We start from the raw sequence: 24125 nt of genomic DNA, 5'->3' as shown, positions 1-24125 counted from the left end.
GGGTGACGTCACGGGTGGGGCGGGGGTTGACCGTTGGCGGGTGACGTCACGGGTGGGGGGGGTGTTGACGGTGCCGGGTGACGTCACGGGTGGGCGGGGGGTTGATGGCGCCGGGTGACGTCACGGGGTGGGCGGGTGGTTGACGGTGCCGGGTGACGTCACGGGTGGGCGGGGTTGACCGTTGGCGGGTGACGTAATGGCCGACCATGTGCGGCCGCGAGGCCCCGCCCCCTGTTTGGCGGAAGCGTCGAGAGCCCCGCGCCTGCGCGCTGCCTCTCCCCCTCCCCCCCCCCCCCCCACCCACCCATCATGGCGGAGCAGGCGGCGAAGGTGGAGGCGGCCGGTGGTGGCGGCGGCGAGGGAGGCCCCGTAGTGGCCGAGGCCCAGCACCTGGTGAACGGCGGCCCCCAGGACAAGGACGACGAGGTGGCCGAGGACAGCACCAAAAAGAAAAAGAAGAAGAAGAGGAAGGGCAAGAGCGGTGAGTGTGGGGGTGAGTGAGGCCCTGTCGGCGTGTGGGCGCTGTCGGGCCGGGCTGTCCCGCTGACAGGCTGGCGGCCTCCTCCCTTCCGTGGTCCCCCCGCTGCCATCAGCACACCCCCGGACCCGGACCCCGACCCGCCGCCACATGGGCCTCCCTCCCTCCCACTCCTCTCTACCACCTCAGGGTATTTAATGTCCCACCGAAACACCCTCCTCCGCCCTTCCCTCCCTCCCTCCCTCCCTCCTTGTTTTGTCAACCCCACCTCGTCGGTGTGGGGACATGTCCCTATACGGAGGTACACAAATGCTGGAGAAACTCAGCGGGTGCAGCAGCATCTAACCCTATACGGAGCTGGCTACACGGAGATAGGTAACTCAGCGGGACAGGCAGCATCTCAGGAGAGAAGGAATGGGTGAGGATTCGGGTCGAGACCCATTTTCAGACCCTCGTCTCAATCCCAAATGTCACCTCTTCCGTCTCTTGAGATGCTGCCTGATCTAGCTGCCTGTCCCGCTGAGTTAACCCAGCGTTTTATCTCTATCTTTCTTCGGTGTAAACCAGCATCTGTAGTTTCTTCCTGCACCTAACAACACGGGGGCTTTTCTGTGAAGTTGAACGGCATATACATTTAGATGGTGCAGGGTTGTAGGCGTGTGTATGTAGCAAACACATTGCTCCAGACCACACCACTGGGTTTCATGTATATGCTGCAGGTATTACATAAAATGTTTAGTACGCTGAAAGCATACATTCCTGTAACTGGCCATTTACTGTGATTTTCAGAGTCCAAGGTTTATAACTCACCTTCTTCCTATTTTCATCATTATTGTTCCAGGGGCAACAGGAATTGATTTAATGTTGATATGGAATCAATTTTATGTCAAGAAAAATACATTTAAATAATGTCAGAGTCTGACTTACTGACATGACTTTTGATGAGTGCTTTAGTAATGTTGGCAATTAACTTCAATAAAAATGAAATGATTTATGCAGATGTTGAGGATCTAACCATAGAAATAAAGGTTGCCTTGTAATACAACCCTCCAAGCCTAACATGGAGTGATATGCAAGAAGGCAAATTAAAAAAGAACTCTCACTTAACATATTTTCAAATTTCAGTATGTCACCTTCAACAAATTACTTTTGAAGTTCTGTCACTAATGTAGATGAACCCAATGGTTTGGACCCAGTAAAATCTCTTGAACTGAAAGTGAATTCTTGTTCAACAAAATGTAATGAAAGTAAATTATTATTTTACTGATGGAAGGAAAGACAGAACTTTAACAATATTATCCACATAATTATTTGCTTTTATGACTATCTGAACAAAGTGATGTGAAAACTAAATAGATGCCTTTTATTATCGTCACCTTCGGCTTGTCGAAGGGCCGGAAGTAATTATTTGCAATTGATCTTCATTGGGGAAGAGTAGTACAGGCCTTTTCTGGTGTGTAGTGTTCACTTCCTTATATGGTTGGAAGATTTCAAGTTCAAAGGTCTAGTTATGCCAGCCAGTCTGATCTTGGTTCGGTGACAGGGGTCCTACCATTTGCTGTAAAATTAAACATAGAAATTTGGAGCATGCATGGAAGATATGATCCCTCTGCCTATTCTTCCATTTAATGAGGTGATGGCTGTTTAGGTTATACTTCAACTCTCCCATTCCCTTCTATAGACAATATTTTACTCCATTGCATGTCAAGTATCTGTATAACCCTGCAGTAAACCTATTCTGATACGGGCACTGCACTCTGAGGGGGAATACCAAAGGCACTTGACAATCTCATTAAAAAAACTTGAGGCCATAAGTTTGAGGTGAGAGGGAGTAGTTTTTGAGTGGTTCTGAGGGGCTAAAGTTTCATACGGAGTACATGTTATCTAGAATGAACTTCCAGAGGGGCTGTTGAATACAGGAATCGGGACAAATAATTGAATGAGTAAAGCATAGGAATTCAGGTAAGTGGGATTAATATGGATGCCCATGATGGTTGACTTAGTCACGGTAGGAGGATGGGAATGTTTCTATGTTGTAGAATTCTGACTCTGAAATTTGTTCATCTGAAGGAGGACAAAACGAAGGTGAGAAAGAATCTGCGGGAGTTGATGATGTAACAAAGCAGCTGGAAAAGCAACTAATCGAAGACAAGGAAAAAGAGGAAGAAGGTGAAGAAGGCAAGTACACTGAAGAAGGGAAGGAACTTAATGTGATTTCTTGTTTTATGAATTACACTAAAGTGGAACTTGCTTGTTAATTTAACAGAGGGAGATGGTGAAAGTGAAAGTGCTACAGCCAAGAAAAAGAAGAAGAAGAAAAAGAAAAAAGGACGTAAGTAGATTTATAAATTTGGAAAAGTGGCTGCTGCGATTAGGATCCATTATATCTCAACTGAATAAAAGCATGCAATGTATATACAGCACAAAAGTCCATCCTGCTATTGGGGCTGCTCCCTTCCTAGCCTAATTTAAGATACCCCATTCCTCTGCTCTCCCTCGTGTATGTGAACATTTAAAGAAAAGCGATATGAAGTAAATACAGACAATGCTAGAAACATTCAGCAGCATCTATGGAGATAAGAGTTAATATTTCAGGTTGAAACCCCTCTGTAAGTTCTTTGTTTTATGAATTGTATTCACCTAAATACATTCTGTTTCTTTCCTTTTCCTTACTTAAATGTTTCCCGCATTTTTTGTTTGTGTATCTTATGAATGTTTTTAGCTTTCTTATAATGGAACATAGAGTTTGTACTTTCTCCCTGTGACCAACGTGGGTTTTCTCTGTGTTCTCGTTTCCTCCCACACTTCAAAGACGTACAGGTTTGGTAGGTTAATTGGCTTGGTATAATTGTAAATTGTCCCTAGTATATGTAGGATAGTGTTAGTGTGTGGGGATTGCTGGTCGGTGCGCTCGATAGGCCAAAGGGCTTGTTTCTGTGCTGTATCTGGAAACAAAACTAATGCTTCAATGCTTTTGGGGAAGAAGCAAACTTCCTAGAAGTTGGATCTGCATTCCCTACATGATTTCATAATGGCAATCTGAGGAGTTGGCATCTAAAATTTGCTCAAAAACAACTTTAGTAGAGCTACAAAAACAAGTCTGTTTAGTTTTGAGCTCTGCACTAACCAAAGGATAGTTGCACAATATAGTTGGCAATGCACATTTACTAGAATTGCCAGGCAATAAAAAATGTCCTTCTCATTGCACAGGAGCTTGATGTGACTTTGAAACATGGTTAAAGTTATGATGAGATTGTGAATAGGATAAAGACATTTTTCCAGTAATCAAATGGACTAGAAGAAAGAAATGCTCTGTTTACATAAGTGAGAACAATGTTATTTAGTAGACTGCAAAGTAGGAAGGCATGATCAGAGTTTACAACTGTAGCAAAGACTTCGGTAGAAAAAATTAAAACACAAACTATTTTGTCACACCACTAAACCATTAAAACTCACATAATCACTTTTTCTGCCTCAGGGATTCAACTTTGTGTAAGAACGAACTGCAGATGCTGGTTTAAACCGAAGATAGACAAAAAAAAGTTGGAATAACGCAGTGGGACCGGCAGCATCTCAGGAGAGAAAGAATGGATGACGTTTCGGTTCGAGACCCTTCAGACCTGAAACCTCACCCATTCCTTCTCTGGGATGCTGCCTGTCCCGCTGAGTTACTCCAGCTTTTTGTGACAATCATCAATGATACTTTATTGTCACGTGTACCTTGGTACAGTGAGATTTTTTGTTTTTGCGTACAATACCCAAAGTACACTGAGTCGCCACGTTTCTGGCGTGTCAAAGTTACAGAAGTGCTCATTAGAGTTAAGTTGGTCCCTCGTTGTTCTTGCCAGCTTTCAAAGCATTTTAGATTGTCAATGCTCTGTAATGTGCTGGGCAGTTCCATTCTGATTTCCATTCTAAGCAACACTTTGACAGGTTGATAAACTTTCTGCTGAGGATGACCTCTTGTTGTTAAACAAGGAGAACATTTACAGTTAACATTTATATGCTGCAGAGTATTTGCCTTGATTCTAGTAACGTGACTGCTTGGTGACCATATCTGAGATAGGAACTTCAGTGTAACTCAGTACATTTTGATAATGTAAACCAACTTGTCCAAGACTCTGACAATATCCCATTCTGCATCAAATCTCACTGGCCATCCTATCTGTCACAGCACAAGACTCAATTTCCACTGATTTTAATATGATCACTGTAATTTTTAAATTATTTGCCGATCTTTCCTGGTTATATGGTTATATCTCCAACTTTACCTGGTATTCTGTCCCGTCCTGACCAGAACTCTCTTATTTCGGGTCTTGTGCTGTGCAGTGAACCTGTTTATTTAATTCTTTGAAGTTTGCCTTTTGACCAAATTTTGATCCTAATTTCTCTATAACGGGGTACCAATCCTTCTAATTTGTCTCGCCAAAGAGTTAGCATAGTTTATTGTCACGTGTACCAAGGTACATTGAAAAGCTTTTGTTGCATGCCATCTAGTCAGCGGAAAGACAATACATTATTGCAATCGAGCCGTTTACAGTGTATAGATACATGATAAAGGAACATGGTAAAGCCAGCAAAGTCCGATCAAGGATAGTCCGAAGGTCACCAATGAGGTAGATAGTAGTTCAGGAGTCCTGTATAGTTTTGTGTCAAGATACTATTTCAATAAATGTTGTCAATCCACAGTAAATGACACTGCTAGATTTATTATCTCCTGAAACATATCCCATGGCAAACCTATGGTTTTAAACGCTATGCTGTTTTTAATGGCACAACCCACCAAGTGGAATCAAGGGAGCCTATTTTCTTCGCTCCATAGATGCTACTGCGCCTGCTGAGTTTCTCCAGCAATTTTGTGTACCTTCGATCTTCCAGCATCTGCAGTTCCTTCTTGAACAAGTAATCTCTTGTTGCCCTAGTTATGATATTGCAGATAATTCACTTGCATTACTACTTTTGTTTTCGTACAGATAAACTTGGAAAGAAAGTTAAACTTGACCATATAGAAAATTAATGCACAATGGATAAATATTTAGTTTCCATCGTGTTCCTCCCATTTAAAGATTATCCACTCTTAGTTTTTACGTGTCACTTTCAAAAGCAGAATTTCAGTCATCTAACTGGGGAGAAACCGCAGAGCCTCATATGGGCAATCTTTGCCGAAAAATGCATAGATCATAGTTCTAGTAAAAGCAATAATGGGGAACAGCAGTCTTAGCATTCGGCATCTCCTGTGGGCAGTTAATCCAGTAATTGCCTGCATTCATGATCATTTTCATTTTGGACAGAAACCAAACTGGCCTAGGTACCTGTGCTCTATCTTCCACTTAGCCGTCCATTGAAATTTATTTTATTTAACACTATTATAAATTCTTCCCCAGCATCACCTAGTTTCTGTGGCTTGCCATATTCCAACCACCTGCACTCTGAGAATTATCCTGGATGAAATGTACGTGCTCTCTTCTAACTTATTTAAGCCGATTGTAGTACTTTGCAGGATGGCTAGAAAGTCTGTTACCTCTGAGGAATCAGGGCTCTCACTTCACTTTTTCCCCCTGTTGCCAGCTGGGCAACATCGGCAGCTTTTTAGGTTGTCAAATGACAGTTTAGGTGGTCATTTAAGACGGCTTGCATGACACGCGATAATGTGCTCGGACGAAGTGCGTAGTTACCAGTCGGAATTATGCTCAATGAAGCATTCACATATTATTTCTGCTTCAAATAAAGTCACAAACTAAACAAATTCACCAATCAAGACATGATATATACCACAATGACATGCAGCAAAATTACAATACAGTATCTCATCTCTTTTTACACATTGCAATGAATGCAATTTCTATTATTTCTTTCCACTTCCAAACAAAACTCTGGTTGGATTATTCAGTGTATGATCAACCTCAGTGAGACCAAGTGCAGGCTTGGCGATCGCTTCGTACAACACCTCCACTTAGTTTGCAATAACCAACCTGATCTCCCCAGTGGCTCAGCAGTTCAGCTCCCCCTCCCATTCCGAATCTGACCTTTCTGTCCTGGGCCGCCTCCATGGCCAGAGTGAGTCCCACCGCAAATTGGAGGAGCAGCACCTCATATTTCGCTTGGGCAGTTTACACCCCAGCGGTATGAACATTGACCTCCAATTTCAGGTAGTCCCCGCTTTCTCCTTCTCTTCCCAGCTCTCCCTCAGCCCACTGTCTCCGCCTCTTCTTTTCTTCTTCCTTTCCCCCCGCACCCTCATGTGAGTTTGAAGAAGGGTCTCGACCCGAAACATCGCCTACTTCCTTCGCTCCATAGATGCCGCTGAGTTTCTCCAGCATTTTTGTCTACCCATTCTCACAAGTTCTGTTATCCCACTTTCCTCACCCACTCCCTACACATTAGGGGCAATTTTACAGAGACAAGTTAACCTACAAAGCCAATGCGTCTTTGGGATGTGGGAAAAAACCCACACGCTTGCAGGGAGAATGTGCAAATTCAACACAGACAGTGCCCGAGGACAGGATCGAACACAAATCTCTGGCGTGTGAGGTCCACCAGCTGTGCCACTATATTTTATTTTCCAACAGACAAAAAATTATACTTTGATAACTTTTGGTTACTAAAAAAAAAGAAACTATCCATTTTCGGTCTTAAATCTCTAAGTGACGCTATGTCCCCCTTTACAGCTACTGTATGTTTTAATTCAGTTCAAGACTATGGGGCAGTACATTGGACATAAAGTTGCTGCCTAAAATTTGCCAGAGACCCAGAATTGATCCTGACTATAGGTGCTGTCTGTACGGACTTTGCTCCTTTTTCCTTTGATCGCATCGGTTTTCTCCGAGTGCTTTTGTTTCCTTCCACATTCCAAAAGTGTGCAGGAACCTTTTTCAGACACAACCCAAATCGTAATATTTTCCTTTTGTCCAGAGATTCTGTCTGACCTGTTGAGTTACTCCAGCTTTTTGTGTCTATCTTCAGTTTAAACCAGCATCTGCAGTTCCTTCCTGCACACACGACATTATACGATAGAACTTTATTAATCCCAGGAGGGAAATTGTGTGTATAGTTATATATTCATCTATAAACATACACTGTTGTTTTCTCATTATAACATTGTTTACAGAGTACTATGTTTGCATATTCTGTTGCGCTGCTGCAAGTAAGGATTTCATTGTTCTAACTGGGACGTGAGAGAATAAAACACTCATGACTCCTGACTTACGTCACTAATGTGTGGGATAGAACTAGTGTATGGGTGATCAGTGGTCGGCATGGGCCGAAGGGCCTGTTTCCACGCTGTATCTTTAAATTAAACTAAAAACACTAAAACTAGAGGAAATCTAAAGAAGGGTCTCTACCAAAACGTCGCCCAATTTCTTCTATCCCGAGTTGCTGGCTGCTCCATGGAGTTCCCCCGCACAATTAAAGCATGGAATAGTCTTCACCCTACCATAGGTACCCAACCAGACGCAACTAAATTTAAGGTAGCTCTTTTTTCCCCAAGAACCCTTTTTTACTTAAGTCCAAGTCACGAGTCAAGAGAGTTTTATTGTCATGTGTCCCAGATAGGACAATGAAATTCTTGCTTGCTGCAGCACAACAGAATATGTAAACATAATACAGAACAGGAGATAAAAGTTCAGTGTGTCTATATACCATAGACCATAAATATATATACACACAATAAATAAACAAAATGCAATAGGCTGTTATTTTTCACAGTTTTGTGGTGGCGGGTTCACTCCTGTTTAAATTCCATTTGGAATATTTTTGGAGGACCAGGAAACCAAGAAGCAAGAGTTACTCCAGGGAGTTACTCCAGCTCCAGGGAGTGATTCTGCGTTGGTTTTCAGCGGTCGTTGCGAGGCAGCGAGTGGGCAGCAATGGCGGCCAGATCTCCCACAATGCAAAGGGAGGGAGAAAGTGACCAACGCCAACCAGTTGCTGTGGCAGTGCGCATGTGCAGGGCGGCTGATGATGTGCTGACTGTGGTTGTGCGCATGTGCAGGGGGAGGATGTGCAGGCTGCGGCAGTGCACATGTGTAAGGCTGCCGGCCGTGCTGGCGGATGAGGAGCGAGCGGAGACCCGGATACGGATGGCGGGCGGAGATGGATAGTGACAGAAAGAGAGAGTTGGAGAGGGGGGCCCGCTCAGAATTAAACGATAGGTGTCCCAGGTGCTTGCCAGGCACGGCTTTTAGGTTACTCGGCGGGACTGTAGGTCGCCATTGGCACCCGGGCAACCGCTAATTTCGAGCCCTGGGAATGTAGCGTCAGGGACCTTAAAATGTGAACTAAGATTTTGTTGTTATGATGTGTCTCTTCGCAGGTAGTAATAGATATTTGGAACGCCACTCCAAAAGGACAGTTGAGGCTGAATTTAACTGAATATTTCAAAACGGATTCAATTTCTATTTCAGCAAAGATGTAATGATTATGGAGCTAATGTGAGGAATGGCATGACACGATCAGCTAAGATCAAATTCAATGACTGAACAGTAGTGCAATGGATCTTAATGCACTTTAGCGTTTGTCACAACCACTAAAACATGTCTTAATGCTTTTATCAATGACAGCAAAAGTACAGACAGATCCTCCTTCCATTCCCATTTGCGAGTTGTTTCCCTCTGGCATATTTCTTAAAGGACAGGAGTGTGAATATCCACCTTTACAGGATGGGTAAGTTCTTAATTTGAGGATAATTTCTCCTTTCAGAGTGATAAATTCCTCTTGATCTTTCAAATAAGTTTTTGTTATTAATTGATCCACCGAGGTCTTAGTGTTTTCACTACAAAGTCCGTAAACATCAACTTGATTTTTTTTGTGTGAGGAACATGTATGGATAACTCCAATATCATTACATAATTGTTTCTATTGAGTAAGTGCTTTGCTTTATTGAAGGATGTGATGATGGATGTTAATTAATGCATACAAGACTTGGCTATCTGCAGCATTTGTATCCAGCATTCCCAATTTGAGTATAACATTGCATGCAAATTAAACTTTCTATACTCAATGTTTCCCTTGAGCTTAAGACTTTTTACAATATGGATTTTATTTAAGCGCTTATTCACAAACCTACTGTCAAATATTTGAGATTGCAGTTGTTGCTTGCATTGGGCATTTATTTCAAAACAATCTCAAGCCACCAGGTTAATGCCAGTGTCGTTCTATGTTTCAGAAGTATGCCATTTTAGAAACAAAATCAGCAAATGGTGTGTAAATGTAAATGCAAAATACTATTTTAAATATATAAAAGGAAAAAAAAAATGAGGTTTAAATTTGTGGAAGAAGCACAAAGTTTGATAATACTGAAATTTAACACTCAAAGTTTGACCGATACCGAGTGAGATTCATGGAATTGGGAAACAATTGAATTCCATGATGTGGCGGAGACTGAAATATGTTTGCACGCCGTATTGAACTGAAGATGTCAGCTCTCAGATCAATCCCGTTCCTCTGTATTTCTCTGCCAGCTCTTCTCTTTTCCATGTCCATCAACTTCCCCCTGATTTTTCCTTTCATCCACCATAAGATGTAGTATACATTAACCATTTGCCTACCCACTAGCATGCCTTTGGGATGTGTGAGGAAACCTGAGCACCTTGGGAAACTAATGCAATCACAGGAAGACCGTCTGAACAATATGGGATTTTAAGATCGAATTCTAGTCCCATCAAAATTACGTGACAGCATTGTTATCTGCTGTGCTACTTTGCCATCCCTAAATGCGGATGGATTTAGATAAATTAATCACTAATCTGGAATCAAATGAACTTGTATCACGTACATTTTGGTAAATGCTCTATCATGTAGTTAGTGTTTGTACATCCTTCAATTCTACACCCTTAATTTTAGTTAGTGTTCAGACTTCCTTATTTGTGCTTGAATCTGCCTGATAGCTATGGAGGTACATATAACGGCACTTTCTTGAAGATCAGGTTGGCACGGTGGTGCAGCGGTATAGTTGCTGCCTTGCAGCGCCAGAGACCCAGGTTTGATCCTGACTACGGGTGCTGTCTGTATGGAGTTTGTACGTTGTCCCCATGACCTGCGTGGGTTTTACCCAGGTGCTCTGGTTTCCTCCCATGCTCCAAAGACATACAGGTTTGTAAGTTAATTGGCTAACTTGTAAATAGCCCCTAGTGTGTAGCGTGTGCTAGTGTAATGTCACTGGTGGGCCAGAAGGCCTGTTTCCGCTGTATCTCTAAACTAAACTAATCGAAAGTAGACCTTTCTTTCAGAAGCTGATTTGTTTTGGGAAATGCACATTTTATATTTTGTGCTGTAAAATAGTTATTGGTTATCCCTAAACAATTGACAAATGCTCCTGAAACTAATTATAAATAATGGCTCAAAGAAGCAAGCGGTACTCTTCTCGGTAAAAGTTGATACTCAGGCTTTTTCGTTGGCAAGTAGTACCTAATCTTGCCCTGTCTATTGTTTCTCGGCGATTAGCAGGGAAACATTGTATTGGGCATCAAAATAGTTTGAGTGGAGCCAACCATATGGCCAGCAAGCCACTCCTGCTCATTGATCATTTAAGAGCCTCTTATTGAAATGGAATTGTGCCAAAATGGGAGAAAAAGTGATGTTAAACTGGCAAATAATCCACTCGGGTGCATTATCATTAGAAGTTCTGGCTCGTTTGATTCTGTTTGTTTATTTGTATTTGCAGCAATGGATTGTATTATTTATTGAGCAATGAGCAATATGCAGGTCAATGCACTTAAACTGAGGTCATAAGGCAGTGAGAATCTATGATTTGGACAACTATATTATGATGCAACTTAATTACTGAAGAAGGCATTTTAATATGATTTTGTTGTGTATTTCCTGCTCAATTTGGAATATAAAGTGAGGTACAGAGTATGATATCTAGAATACATTGTACAGTATACCTTCCATATAGCAGATTTTGGTTATAGTGGACTGTGGCTACCATTCAACCCCCCACATCCACCAATGCGCTAACATCATGTGGCAAGCTTCTGGATGTGGGAACGGAGAGAGCAAGCAGCATGAAGGCGGAGAGAGTACCGGGCCCGCACTTGGCGCACCGCATCTCAGCGGCTCCCTGGCCTGGGAATTCCTGCTTGTTTAACACCCCCAACACCACAATTCTTCCCTCCTGGCCTTGGGTTAAACTTTACTCACTCGGTTACAGTGGACAATTGGCAAGAACACACACCATGGTCTGCTATTATGAAGGTTTACTGTATTTTGTTTTCTATATTTTGAGGAGTGCGAATTTCATCGCATGCTTGGGGGGGGGGGGGGGGGTACCACTCATTAGTGAACGATGTACAGTATGTATGAGTTTAGATTCAAATACCTGCATGAGTAAAGTGTGTGGGAAGCAAACAGTTTATAAAGTATAGATGTAGAAGCTTTGAGTTATCTTGATTATTTCTTGATTTTGCTGTTCTGTAATGTTATTTTCTATCCACTTCATCCTTACCCCTGACTTCAAGGCGTACTTCTGCTTGGCGCATGACCAGCGAGGAAAAGAAGGTGCTAAATCAGGCCAGTGAGGAAATCTGGAGTGATTTTAGACAAGCAGCTGAAGCTCACAGACAAGTTCGCAAGTATGTTAGAAGCTGGCTTAAGCCAGGGATGACCATGATTGAGATCTGGTGAGTAATACATCACACCACAACTGTTATTGATAAGGAGTGGGTACACTTTATTTCATCAAGGACTGTGAACATTACCAGCAAGGCCAGCATCCACTGCACAACTGTCGGGAGCTGCATGCAGACCATGAAAGGCAGATTTCCTTTTAAGGCATCTATTTAGAGTCATAGCCATGCAGCGTGGAAACAGGCCCAACTTGCCCCACCGGCCAACATGACCCATCAACACTAGTCCCACCTGCCTGCGTTTGGCCCATATCCCTCTAAACCTGTCCTATCCATGTACCTGCCTAATTGTTTTTAAACAATTGCAATAGTACTTGCCTCAACTACTTCCTCTGGCATCTCGTTCCATACACCTACCACCCTTTACGTGAAAAAGTTACCCCTCAGATTCTTATTAAATCTTACCCCCCCACCTTAAATCTTTCCCACTCAATTTGTAGTTCCATTATACAATGATATCAGATTATCATTCCTGATTTACTTCCAATACTCGAATTTAGATTCTCCTGCCACCTTGGAATGATTTGAATTTGTCTCAAGATTCCCTTCCTTGAAGTACATTGGTACCACCCATCTGTTAGTTTTGCGTTCACTGTTCATCACGCAGGCTTGTCAGCCATCCTTCTGTGATTTGGGTTTGTGGCTCTGGAGCAATAGTTTAGGCTCTGGACAATAATTCAGTAGGTTGATGACAACGCCTGTTTCTGGTTTAGTTTAGAGACACAGTCCGGAAACAGGCCCTTCGGCTCACCGAGTCCACGCCAACCAGCGATCCCTGCCCGTTAACACTATCCTACACCCACTGGGGACAATTTTTACATTTACCAAGCCAATTAACCTACAAACATGTACGTCTTTGGAGTGTGAGAGGTTTAACCAAAGATCTCTGAGAAAACCCACACAAGTCACGGGGAGAACGTACAAACTCCGGACAGACAGCACCCGTAGTCGGGATTGAACCAGTGTCTCCGCTGCGCCACCGTGAACGCCCCTGAGTTAGTTAACTTAAGTTAGTAAACTTGAAAACACCAAGGCACTTTGAGAATTTAAATTCCTTTAATTGAATATAATATTAATGCAGGTGAGCACAAAGTTGTCAAGTTGACATCAAACATTAGAAATACGATAGTTGGAATAGACACGTACATGGATATGGGAGGGATATGGTCCAAACACAGGGAGGTGGGACTAGTGTGGATGGGACATGTTGGCTGGTGTGGGTAAGTTGGGCCTGTTTCCATGCTGTAAGACTGACTATGATAAGGAACTGCAGATGCTGGTTTACAAAAAAAAAGGGCACAAAGTGCTGGAGTAACTCAGCGGGTCAAGCAGCATCCCTGGAGAACATGGATAGGCAACGTACTCCAGGGATGCTGCTTGACCAGCTGAGTTAGTCCAGCACTCTGTCCTTTTTTTTGACATAAAATATTAAGTGGCTATCCACTGGAAAGCAGATCTAGGTTTCAGCAACTGATGTTTTTGGTTCCTTTCCAGCTGATGGTGACAAGACCATAGAAGTTTTATTTTGCTTTTAATATACCACATACTTCATGCTATATCTTTCAATTAAATAGTAAAATTGTGCTGAAAATAGAACCTAAAACTAGAACATTCTAGGTGAACAGCAGGCTCACTAGGCCTCTTAGTTGTTCTGGACAAGATGTAAAATAGTCATAACTAGTAACATGCTCCAAATGTGTTCCTTTACCCAATAAGTTTTAAACCTAGATGGCGTCACGGTAGAACTGCTTGCCTTACAGTGCCAGAGACCCGGGTTTGATCCTGACTATGGGTGCTGTTTGGACCTTCTCCCCGTGACCACATGCGTTTTCTCCGGGTGCTTCAGTTTCCTCCCACACTCCAAAGAGATACAGGTTTGTAGGTTAATTGGCTTTGGTAAAATTGTAAATTGTCCTTAGTGTGTAGGATAGAACTAGTGTACGGGGTGATCGCTGGTCGGCATGGACTCGGTGGGTCGAAGGGCCTGAATCTGCACTGTATCTCTAACTTAGAGTAAACTTGATGTGCCCAATTATTTACAATGCAGAGTTGTAGAGCGACTTTTTGTTAACCAGGAATTGATAATGACAAGCTTTCATTTCACAGTGAAAGGCTGGAAGATTGCTCCCGTAAGTTGATCAAAGAAGATGGATTGAATGCGGGGCTGGCGTTTCCGACAGGCTGCTCTCTGAACAACTGTGCAGCCCATTACACACCCAATGCAGGAGACCCAACCGTGCTGCAGTATGATGATGTGTGCAAAATTGATTTTGGAACACACATCAATGGTTGGTTTAGTTTTATTTTAGTCTGGATGAACTCGGATACATAGTTTTTCTGGAATTTTGTTTCAGTCAATGCTAAACTTGACTTTTCTCCTTCACAGGCCATATCATTGACTGCGCGTTCACAGTTGCTTTCAACCCCAAATACGACAAGCTTATAGAAGCTGTTAAAGATGCTACTAATACTGGTATCAAGGTAAGTTTTTAAAAAATCCGCAAAGTATCAGCACTGAATTATCAACTCCTCCGTTCTTTTGCACTGACTTGCATCTGCTGAAAGTTTACAACTTTAAATATATTTCTCGCTTAAACAATAACACAAAATGTTAACTGTTGATCATGAGTTTGGAAGGATGAAGGGGTATATATTGAAACTTACCGAATAGTGAACGGCCTGGCTAGAGTGATACAGAGACGATGTTTCCATTATTGCGGAGTGTAGGACCAGAGGCCATAGCCACAGAATAAAAGGACGTACCTTTAGAAAGGAGATGAGAAAGAATTTCTTTAGTCCAAGGTCGGTGAATCTGTGGAATTCATTGCCACAGAAGGCTGTGGCGGCTAAGTCAATGGATATGTTTATGGTGGGGATTGACAGATTCTTGTGTAAGAAGGAACTGTAGATGCTGGTTTAAACTGAGGATAGATACAAAAATCTGGAGTAGCTCAGCCAAACTGAGCAATCGGGGCCTTGGTCAGGAAGGTGACCAAGAACCCGATGGTCACTCTGACAGAGCTATTTTCAGGTTTTACTTTATTTATTTTCAGGTTTCCATCATATGCAGTTAATAATTTTTCCCCAACAATAGTTCCATTATTGGTGGAGTGTAACGATGCCGGATGTGCCAACAATCTATATTGAAGCCTTGCTAAAAGATCCCGAGCCATTCAAGTGTTGCATTTGGACAGAAATCTGATGCTTTTCTCTGTCATTAATCAGACTACATCTTTTATTTTAGAATGCAGGAATTGATGTTCGCCTGTGTGACATTGGAGAATCCATTCAGGAAGTCATGGAGTCCTATGAAGTTGAAATTGATGGCAAAACTTACCAAGGTATCAGCTAACTATATGGCAAGAGTCGGAGTCAAACCCGGGTCTCTGGTGCTGTAAGGCAGCAGCTTTACTGTGCCACCGTGCCGCTCTGTGCTGGTGCTGCCACTTCCCAAAACCATTCTCCTCAACATTAGATCCATCAGGGCCCCAAAACGCATTCCTTTTCCTTCTCTTCTGGAATCGCCCCTCAACCCCCTCCCAGATGTAGACTAGTTAACCATTTGCCTTCCATCCCAATAGATTGATGCTGTAACCAGACGTACTATTCCCCACCCTTCACTGTCAATATTCCAGAGTAGTCTGTTCCACTCTCCTGTTTCCACCTATGTGAAATCATCACATGCTACTGCAAAAGATTCATTGCACGTCCTTTTACATCACAGAACAGTACAGGCTCTTCTTCGGCCCACAACGTCCCTGTCGAATATGCTGCAAAGACCATCTCTTATCTACTTGCACACTATTCATATCCCTCCATTCTCTGAATATAAAGTCTATTAAATTCATTATTGTGTCTGCCTCAACCACCGCCTCCAGCAGCACGTTCCAGCCACTGTGTAAAAAGAAGTTGCTCCGCACATCTCCTTTAAACTTTGCCCCTCCCACTTTCGCACTCTAGTATTTGTTTTTTATTTCCTACTCTGGGGGAAGACGTTTACTGTCTACACGATGTACGCCTATCATAATTTTACATACTTCCATGTCTGCAGCGTTCCAGACAAAACAATCCAAGTCTGTCCAACCTCTCCCTTTTACTAAAACCCCGCTAATCCCAGGCATCATTCAGGTAAATCGCCTCTGCACTCCTTCCAAAGCCTCCGCATCCTCCTTGTAATTGGGCGACCAGAACAGTAAGCAATAATCCAATTCAGCCGAAGCGAAGTCCTATAACGCTGTATCATGACTTCCTGGCTCTTGTAGCCAATGGTGCGACCCATGGAAGTAATCACACCATATGCCTCCTTTACCACTCTGTCTACTTATGTTGCCACTTTCACTTGGACATGGGCCCCAAGATCCTCTCTGTACATCAATGCTATACATCATGCCATTGTATATTTTCCCCTTGCATTTGACCTCCCAACATGCAATATCTGGCATTTGCTTGGATTAAATTCCATCTGCCATTTCTACACCTATTTCTAAAGCTGGTCTATTTCCTGCTGTAGACCCTGACAGTGTGTGACTCCTGCAAACTTACCAACCAACCTGTCCAAGTTTATGTCCAAATCATTTACAGTGCCATCCATAATGTTTGGGTCAAAGACCTATCATTTATTCATTTGCCTCTCTACTCCACAGTTTGAGATTTGTAATAGAAAAAAATCACATTAAAGTGCACATTGTCAATTTCATTAAGGGGCATTTTTATACATTTTGGTTTCATCATACAGAAATTACAGCTGTGTTTATACATAGTCCTCCCATTTCAGGGCACCATAATGTTTGGGATACATGGCTTCACAGGTGTTTGTAATTGCTCAGGTGTGTTTAAATGCGTCCTTAATGCAGGTATAAGAGAGCTCTTGCCACCTAGTCTTTCCTCCAGTCTTTCCATCTCCTTTGGAAACTTTTATTACTGTTGTGCCAATGAAAGTCAAAGAAACCTTTATGAGACTGAGAAACAAGAATAAAACTGTTAGACATCAGCCAAACCTTAGGCTTACCAAAATCAACTGTTTGGAACATCATTAAGAAGAAAGTGAGCACTGGTGAGCTTACTAATCGCAAAGGAACTGGCAGGCCAAGGAAGACCTCCACAGCTGATGACCGAAGAATTCTCTCTATAATAAAGAAAAATCCCCAAACATCCATCCGACAGATCAGAAACACTCTTCAGGAGTCAATGACCAATGTCCGCAGGAGACTTCATGAACAGAAATAGAGGATAAACTGCAAGATGCAAACTACTGGTTAGCCACAAAAATAGGATGGCCAGGTTACAGTTTGCCAAGAAGTACTTAAAAGAGCAACCACAGTTCTGGAAAAAGGTCTTGTGGTCAGATGAGACAAAGATTAACATATCAGAGTGATGGCAAGAGCAAAGTATGGAGGAGAGAAGGAACGGCCCAAGATCCAAAGCATACCACCTCCTCTGTGGAACACGGTGGTGGGGTGTTATGGCCTGGGCATGTATGGCTGCTGAAGGTACTGGCTCACTTATCATCATTGATGAAACAACAGCTGATGGTGGTAGCATAATGAATTCTGAAGTGTATAGACAGATCATATTTGTTCAAGTTCAAACAAATGCCTCAACTCATGGGCCGGCGGTTCATTCTACAGCAAGACAATGATCCCAAACATACTGCTAAAGCAACAAAGGCGTTTTTCAAAGCTAAAAAGTGCTCAATTCTTGAGTGGCCAAGTCAGTCACCCGATCTGAACCCAATTGAGCATGCTTTTTATATGCTGAAGAGAAAACTGAAGGGGACTAGCCCCCAAAACAAGCATAAGCTAAAGTTGGCTGCAATACAGGCCTGGCTGAGCATCACCAGAGAAGACACCCAGCAACTGGTGATGTCCATGAATCGCAGACTTCAAGCAGTCATTGCATGCAAAGGATATGCAACAAAACACTAAACATGACTACATTCATTTACATGACATTGCTGTGTCCCAAACATTATGGTGCCCCAAAATGGGGGGACTATGTATAAACACTGCTGTAATCACTACATGGTGACACCAAAATGTATAAAAATAACCTTTATAAAAATCTGACAATATGCACTTTAACCACATGTGATTTTTTTTCCTATTACAAATCTTAAATTGTGGAGTACAGAAGCAAATAAATAAAAAAATGATGGATCTTTGTCCCAAACATTATGGAGAGCACTGTACAAATATCACAAACGTTTGAGGTCCCAGCACAGGCAGAACTCCACTGATCACAGACCTTCATATCGTCCTATCACCACCACCCTCTGTCTTTTATCAGTAAGCCAGTGCTGAATCCATATCACTTAAGACCCTGCATTTTACCTCCTCCCTTTCCATTATCTGAACTTTGAAAGACATCCATTTGAAACGGGTCTGAAGAAGGGTTCCAATGGGGAGACATCGCCTATTCCTTGCTCCAGAGATGCTGTCTGAGTTACTCCAGCATTTTGGGTCTACTATTTGAAACTGGCATTTGCTTGTACTTTCTAGTGTGTTGTACTCGCTGTTCACAATTGGATGCAAACAAATATCAAATGAGATAATTACCGTGTGGGACACTTGCGTTTAGTCCATGAGTGAGACTGAGTTTACAGCTACTGTTACTTCAGTTCTGTGTCCACTTCCCACCCTTGACTTTTCTGTTCTCCGCCTCCAACACAATTTCAGCAAAGCACAAAATAAATTCATGAAACACCACCTTATCTTCCAACTAATCATGTTTTGGTTTTGTGAAATTTAATTCATGTTTGATTTTTTTTTTTGTTATTTCAAATGTTCCTATTCCTCTGGAAGTCTTGATGAATATTTACATGGACATATTCACTTGATTTACAAAAACATCTTGTCACTTATTTCCACGTAACTTCCAGCCTAATTGGATCTTCCCTCCACCACCATTCTCCCATGTCCTCACTGCATCAAACATGCTCTTGGTTCTCATGAAACTTTGGCAACCTTGAATGTTATTACTGTGTTTCTCGCTATAGATGATACCTGGCCTGCTGAATGCTTCTGCAATTTGTTTTATTAATGTTAAATAGAATGATTGTTTATTTTGAATGCCATAGGAACACCCCCCCCCCCCCCCCCCCCCCCCCCCCCCCCCCCCCCCCTCCATCCTATTTCTCACCATGTAACCAGAGGCATTGAGGCAAAATGAATCCCTCAACTCAGACCAGAGTTCCGTTTCGTTCCTGGGGACCTCCTTTTGGAGACTGAGCTAAATGTAATTAATGTATTAAATTGCACTTAGTTTGCCCACTGTATTGCGTGCAAAGGTCTATCATGTTGCCGTTGCATGAGGCAGTGTCTTCTATGAAGTACATTCTCAGTTGTATCTTTTTTTTATCTCAACAGTAAAACCAATTCGCAATCTAAATGGACATTCCATTGGGCAGTATAGAATACATGCAGGCAAAACTGTTCCAATTGTCAAAGGTGGTGAAGCTACCAGAATGGAGGTGAAGTTCTTGAAGTTTCATTCTTCATTCAATGTCTCTGCGTACCACAATAAGCTTAAGTCTGGAATCTTTGGATTGTCCTTTTAACAGTTGCACCCATAACACAAGGTTATTTTAGGCAAATGGGCTTAAGCACTTAGCAGAATCTTCTAACCCTTGTGTTAGCGGGCAACCTGTTATTTATGGCCATAATTGATAGGAGCAGAATTAGGCCATTCGCCCCAAATAGTCTACTCCGCCATTCAATCATATCTAATCTATCGTTCCCTCTCAACCCCATTCTCTTGCTTTCTCCCCATAACCTCTGACACCAGTACGAATCAAGAATCTATCAATCTCCATCGTAAAAATAACCATTGACTTGACAGCCTTCTGTGGCAATGAGTTCCACAGTTTCACCACTCTCTGACTAAAGAAATCAAACCAGGCACAACTGCTACAATATGTGGGCAAGAAAATAAGTGAGGGAGTGGGATTGATTGTTTTGATTCCCAACATAGACTCAATGGGTTGAAGGGTTTCATTTCCTATGAGAATGGCTGGAGACTTTGGTCTTGGATTATGAAGTGAGATCATTAGCTGTGTTTTCACGAGGTTTGATTTCAAACCCCTAAAATCTTCTGCATAATAAAGCAATGGTGAAGGACCATTGGGAAAGGACTATCACTAGAAAAACAAGTAGCAGGCAAGCTAATGGGGCTGAACATAGACATAAAATGCTGGAGTCACTCAGTGGGTCAGGCAGCATCTCTGGAGAAAAGGAATTGGTGACATTTTGGGTCGAAACTTCTTCACACCTTCAGGAGTCTGAAGAAGGGTCTCAACCCGAAACGTCACCTATTCCTTCTCTCCAGAGATGCTGCATGACCCGCTGAGTTACTCCAGCATTTTGTGTTTATCTTCGATGTAAACCAGCATGTGCAGTTTCTTCCTGCTCAAGCTAACTCCTACTCCAACCATGGCTGTGCGCACGGCACGGTGGCGCAGCGGTAGAGTTGCTGCCTTACAGGGAACGCAGCGTCGGAGACCCGGGCTCGATCCCGACTACGGGCGCTGTCTGTACGGAGTTTGTACGTTCTCCCAGTGACCTGCGTGGGTTTTCTCCGAGATCTTCGGTTTCCTCCCACACTCCAAAGACGTGCAGGTTTGTAGGTTAATTGGCTTGGTAAATGTAAAAAATGCTGTAATTTCTACATGGTGAAACCAAAATGTATAAAAATGGCCTTTATTAAAATCTGATAATGTGCACTTTAACCACATGATTTTTAAAAAATTACAAATTTGAAATTGTGACGTACAGAGGCAAATAAATAAACGATGGGTCTTTGTCCCAAACATTACGGAGGGCACTGTACCTTACTTCCCTTTATCCACCTTTGCTCTTGTCCTTTATAAAAAGAATGGAGCATCATTGGCTGGTGCATGTCCAGAGGTGATGTACAATGGCATGAATAATTTCTAGGTTTTATATAAAACGGTTGATCGTGCACTTATTTATAATGTTAGTGTTTAAAAAGGCCCTTAACCCCCCACATCTGGCCCCCAAAGCTTGTTTCTGTTGCTTCCCCAAAGCCTTCATGTGTAGATTGTCATAGATTGCTCCAACAACAAATGAGTTGAAAAAGAGCTCTGCATCTACTCTCACCTCCATCTTGGTCCGTACCTCTGCAGGTCACAACTACACATCTAATTTCTATTGAGGGCGGGTGTCTGGCAGTCAGTCCCAACCTTTTGTCAGTGAGTTTCAGATCAATATCACTCTCGGTGATAACAGGTAGACACAAAAAGCTGGAGTAACTATCTGGATCTCTGGAGAGAAGAAGGGGTGACGTTTTGGGTCGAGACCCTTCTTCAGACATTCAGTCAGGGTGACAACATTTCTCCTCTAGTTCCAAAGGTACCTTGAAACAATGCACCTGCTAAGGAGAATAGATCCTTCCCACTTACTCTATAGTAACCCATCATAGTTTATGTATCTCAATTGAATCTCCTGTGCTTCAAAGAAAACCACCTTAGCTCATTCAATCTTTCCTCAGCCACAATGTTTTGTTCATTTATCTGGTCAGTTAACTAGTATATTATAATAAACAAATCAAAAGGTAGGGAGTTGGATGCTAAGTATTCATCTTAAAATTATAATGTTACACCCTCTAAAGTAAATTGTTGAAAAAGAATATTAATACTGTGATTCTGTGATTGTCACTCATGGACAACCCTAAAACACTTGTTTGCCAAGGAAGTCAGTTTAATTTCTGGTGTTTGCTAAATTAACTGCAGTGCCTTTTTCATTTCCAAAACCCTGCATTTAGGGGTGAATAACAGTGTACAGAGTTGCACTGTTGATCAGGTTTATTGAGAGATGTGGATGTTTTAAAGAAACATTAGCTCAGTTACTTGCATGAGGCCGAGACTCTTCTCTTCCCGGGCTCTCCCTCTGTCTGAAGCATCCAGCCATGCCGAGACTCTTCGCCAGAACAGGAGGCTGCCTCCCCATGCAAAGGCTGGAAGACTCTGCTGCCAACATTGTGGCGAGGAGCCTCCTGCGTTGCTGGGTGTGCAATGAAAAGTTGATCAGTTTGGTGATCCTTGAAGGTCTCGCACGTAAAATAGCTGTTTGCTTTAAACGTATTGTCAATTGTAAAAAGCAATATCATTATGGGATATTTTATATGGTGGGGAGAGATATCCTTTTCCGATTTAAACTTGAGATGTTTTCTGTTTTTCAGGAAGGTGAAGTGTATGCAATCGAGACATTTGGCAGCACAGGGAAAGGTGTTGTCCATGATGACATGGACTGTTCACATTACATGAAGAACTTTGATGTTGGCCATGTACCAATTAGGTAAATCTCATCATATTTTGGGAGTTGGCAGTCAATAGATATCTTATTTTTGCTCGCCATGGTTATTTGAATTAAAAATGTGGAAGCTCTGCATCAAATGGAGCTGTAAGAAGGTGTAGGTTTGTGGAGATTTGACTCTGCTCCTACAGCTTTTTGGTACTTCCCGCTGGATAATACCCATGTTCAGTTCATGTAAAAAAAAAATAATTCAACATTGGCAATGCAGTAAGAATCAACTAGTGGTTTAATGTTGAATGATAAAAGAATGTGCTTGTCTAGAAGCATGACAGAAGAATAGAATATTTTTCAGTTACACTTTCAGGCTGGCAAGGTGGGCCAGCGGCAGGCAGTTGCTGCCATACAGCGCCAGAGACCCGCGTTCGTTCGATCCCGACTACGGGTGCTTGTTTGTACGCTCTCCCTGTGACTGGGTTTTCTCCGGGAGCTCCGGTTTCCTCCCACACTCCAAAAACGTACAGGTGTGTAGGCTAATTGGCTTGGTAAAAAATGGTAAATTGTCCCTAGTATGTGTAGCATAGTGTTAGTGTATGGGATGATCGCTGGTCGGTGCAGTTTCACTGGTCTGAAGGGCCGATTTCCGCACTGTCTCAAAGCTAAATTAAACTGAATTTTCCAGCTCTTGCTGCTGATTTGTTACTGAGTGGCTTGATGGACAATTGATTCAGCGTTGTCCAGCAATATCATAGTGGTTCAATTGATACATTTGAGTTTTTGAGCAAATCATTCAAAATTGATTGTTCTCTTCTAGACTTCCACGAGCAAAGCACCTCCTGAATGTTATCAATGAGAACTTTGGGACACTTGCCTTTTGCCGTCGATGGCTAGACCGTTTGGGTGAGAGCAAATACCTCATGGCCTTGAAGAACCTGTGTGACCTGGGTATCGTAGATCCATACCCTCCCCTGTGTGACATCAAAGGCTCGTACACAGCACAGTTTGAACACACCATCCTGCTACGCCCAACGTGTAAAGAAGTTGTGAGCCGTGGGGACGATTACTAATCATTTGGCCTTTGCTGCGCTGAGAGGCTGTGTGAATGGTTTTGCCTTCAACGTTCTCCCACCCACCTGTTTGTTTTAGTAATGGACCGGGTTTAAGTTTGCCATGTTTGAGAGAGGGTGGCAGTAGGGAGGAGGAGCACCTTGTATTTCCACCCATCACCAATTTTTAATAAAAGGTTTCTGATATCTAGGAACTTTGTTATGTGGATGGGATTTTCTCCTTAACACTTACGGATGGATTAATAGAGTGCAATTGAAGTACAACCATTGGAGCAGAATGTGATAACTCATATTAAACTGTCTGCTGCTATAATAAAAACTAATTTGGTACTGGCGTTTCCAGAGCGTGGAATGCTGCTTATTGTAGACACTCATCTCCAGCAGAGATTTCTACTAATACTTCTTAGTGGCTCCTTTTTTACAGTAAGCATGGTGTTGAATATAACTGTTACTTCAGTACCTGCACTCTCCATTGTCTTCCAAATTCCCTGGTGATTTAATGAAAATAAAGATTAACTTCCATAGCAAATGACCCGTGCCGATTTAACATCTTATGTGGAAGAGGTGTTCGAGGAGGAGGAAATACAGGAGCTCTCAGTATTGGTATTTATCAGATTTGTTTTACTTTTAATAACTATTTGTTTGTCAGTACAAATGCTCCAAGATGAATTGCAACCTTGGGCTGGAC

At 42.5% G+C, this 24125-nt stretch overlaps 1 protein-coding gene across 1 annotated transcript; it reads left to right on the top strand.

Moving 5' to 3' along the window:
* Nucleotides 1-274: 274 nt before the first annotated feature.
* On the top strand, nt 275-23772 carry metap2a (methionyl aminopeptidase 2a). Its single transcript, XM_055652776.1, has 11 exons — nt 275-481; nt 2549-2656; nt 2745-2810; nt 9040-9142; nt 11938-12099; nt 14212-14393; nt 14492-14586; nt 15350-15446; nt 19470-19573; nt 22300-22415; nt 23185-23772. The coding sequence occupies exons 1-11, from the start codon at nt 310-312 to the stop codon at nt 23435-23437; spliced, it is 1458 nt and encodes a 485-aa protein (XP_055508751.1). The 5' UTR covers nt 275-309; the 3' UTR covers nt 23438-23772.
* Nucleotides 23773-24125: the final 353 nt, after the last annotated feature.

Source organism: Leucoraja erinacea, chromosome 22 (genome assembly GCF_028641065.1).
Source record: "Leucoraja erinacea ecotype New England chromosome 22, Leri_hhj_1, whole genome shotgun sequence".
In the NCBI taxonomy this organism is placed as follows: Eukaryota; Metazoa; Chordata; class Chondrichthyes; order Rajiformes; family Rajidae; genus Leucoraja; species Leucoraja erinaceus.
Note: the sequence above shows the minus strand (reverse complement) of the source record. Positions and strands in the feature narration are given on the sequence as shown.

What these genes read in the sequence shown, in the direction of transcription:
- metap2a (XM_055652776.1), top strand. Translation starts at nt 310, where the DNA reads ATGGCGGAGCAGGCGGCGAAGGTGGAGGCGGCCGGTGGTGGCGGCGGC. An exon ending in GAAGAGGAAGGGCAAGAGCG is followed by an intron (nt 482 to 2,548) that starts GTGAGTGTGGGG and finishes GTTCATCTGAAG; the next exon opens with GAGGACAAAACGAAGGTGAG. An exon ending in AGAGGAAGAAGGTGAAGAAG is followed by an intron (nt 2,657 to 2,744) that starts GCAAGTACACTG and finishes TTAATTTAACAG; the next exon opens with AGGGAGATGGTGAAAGTGAA.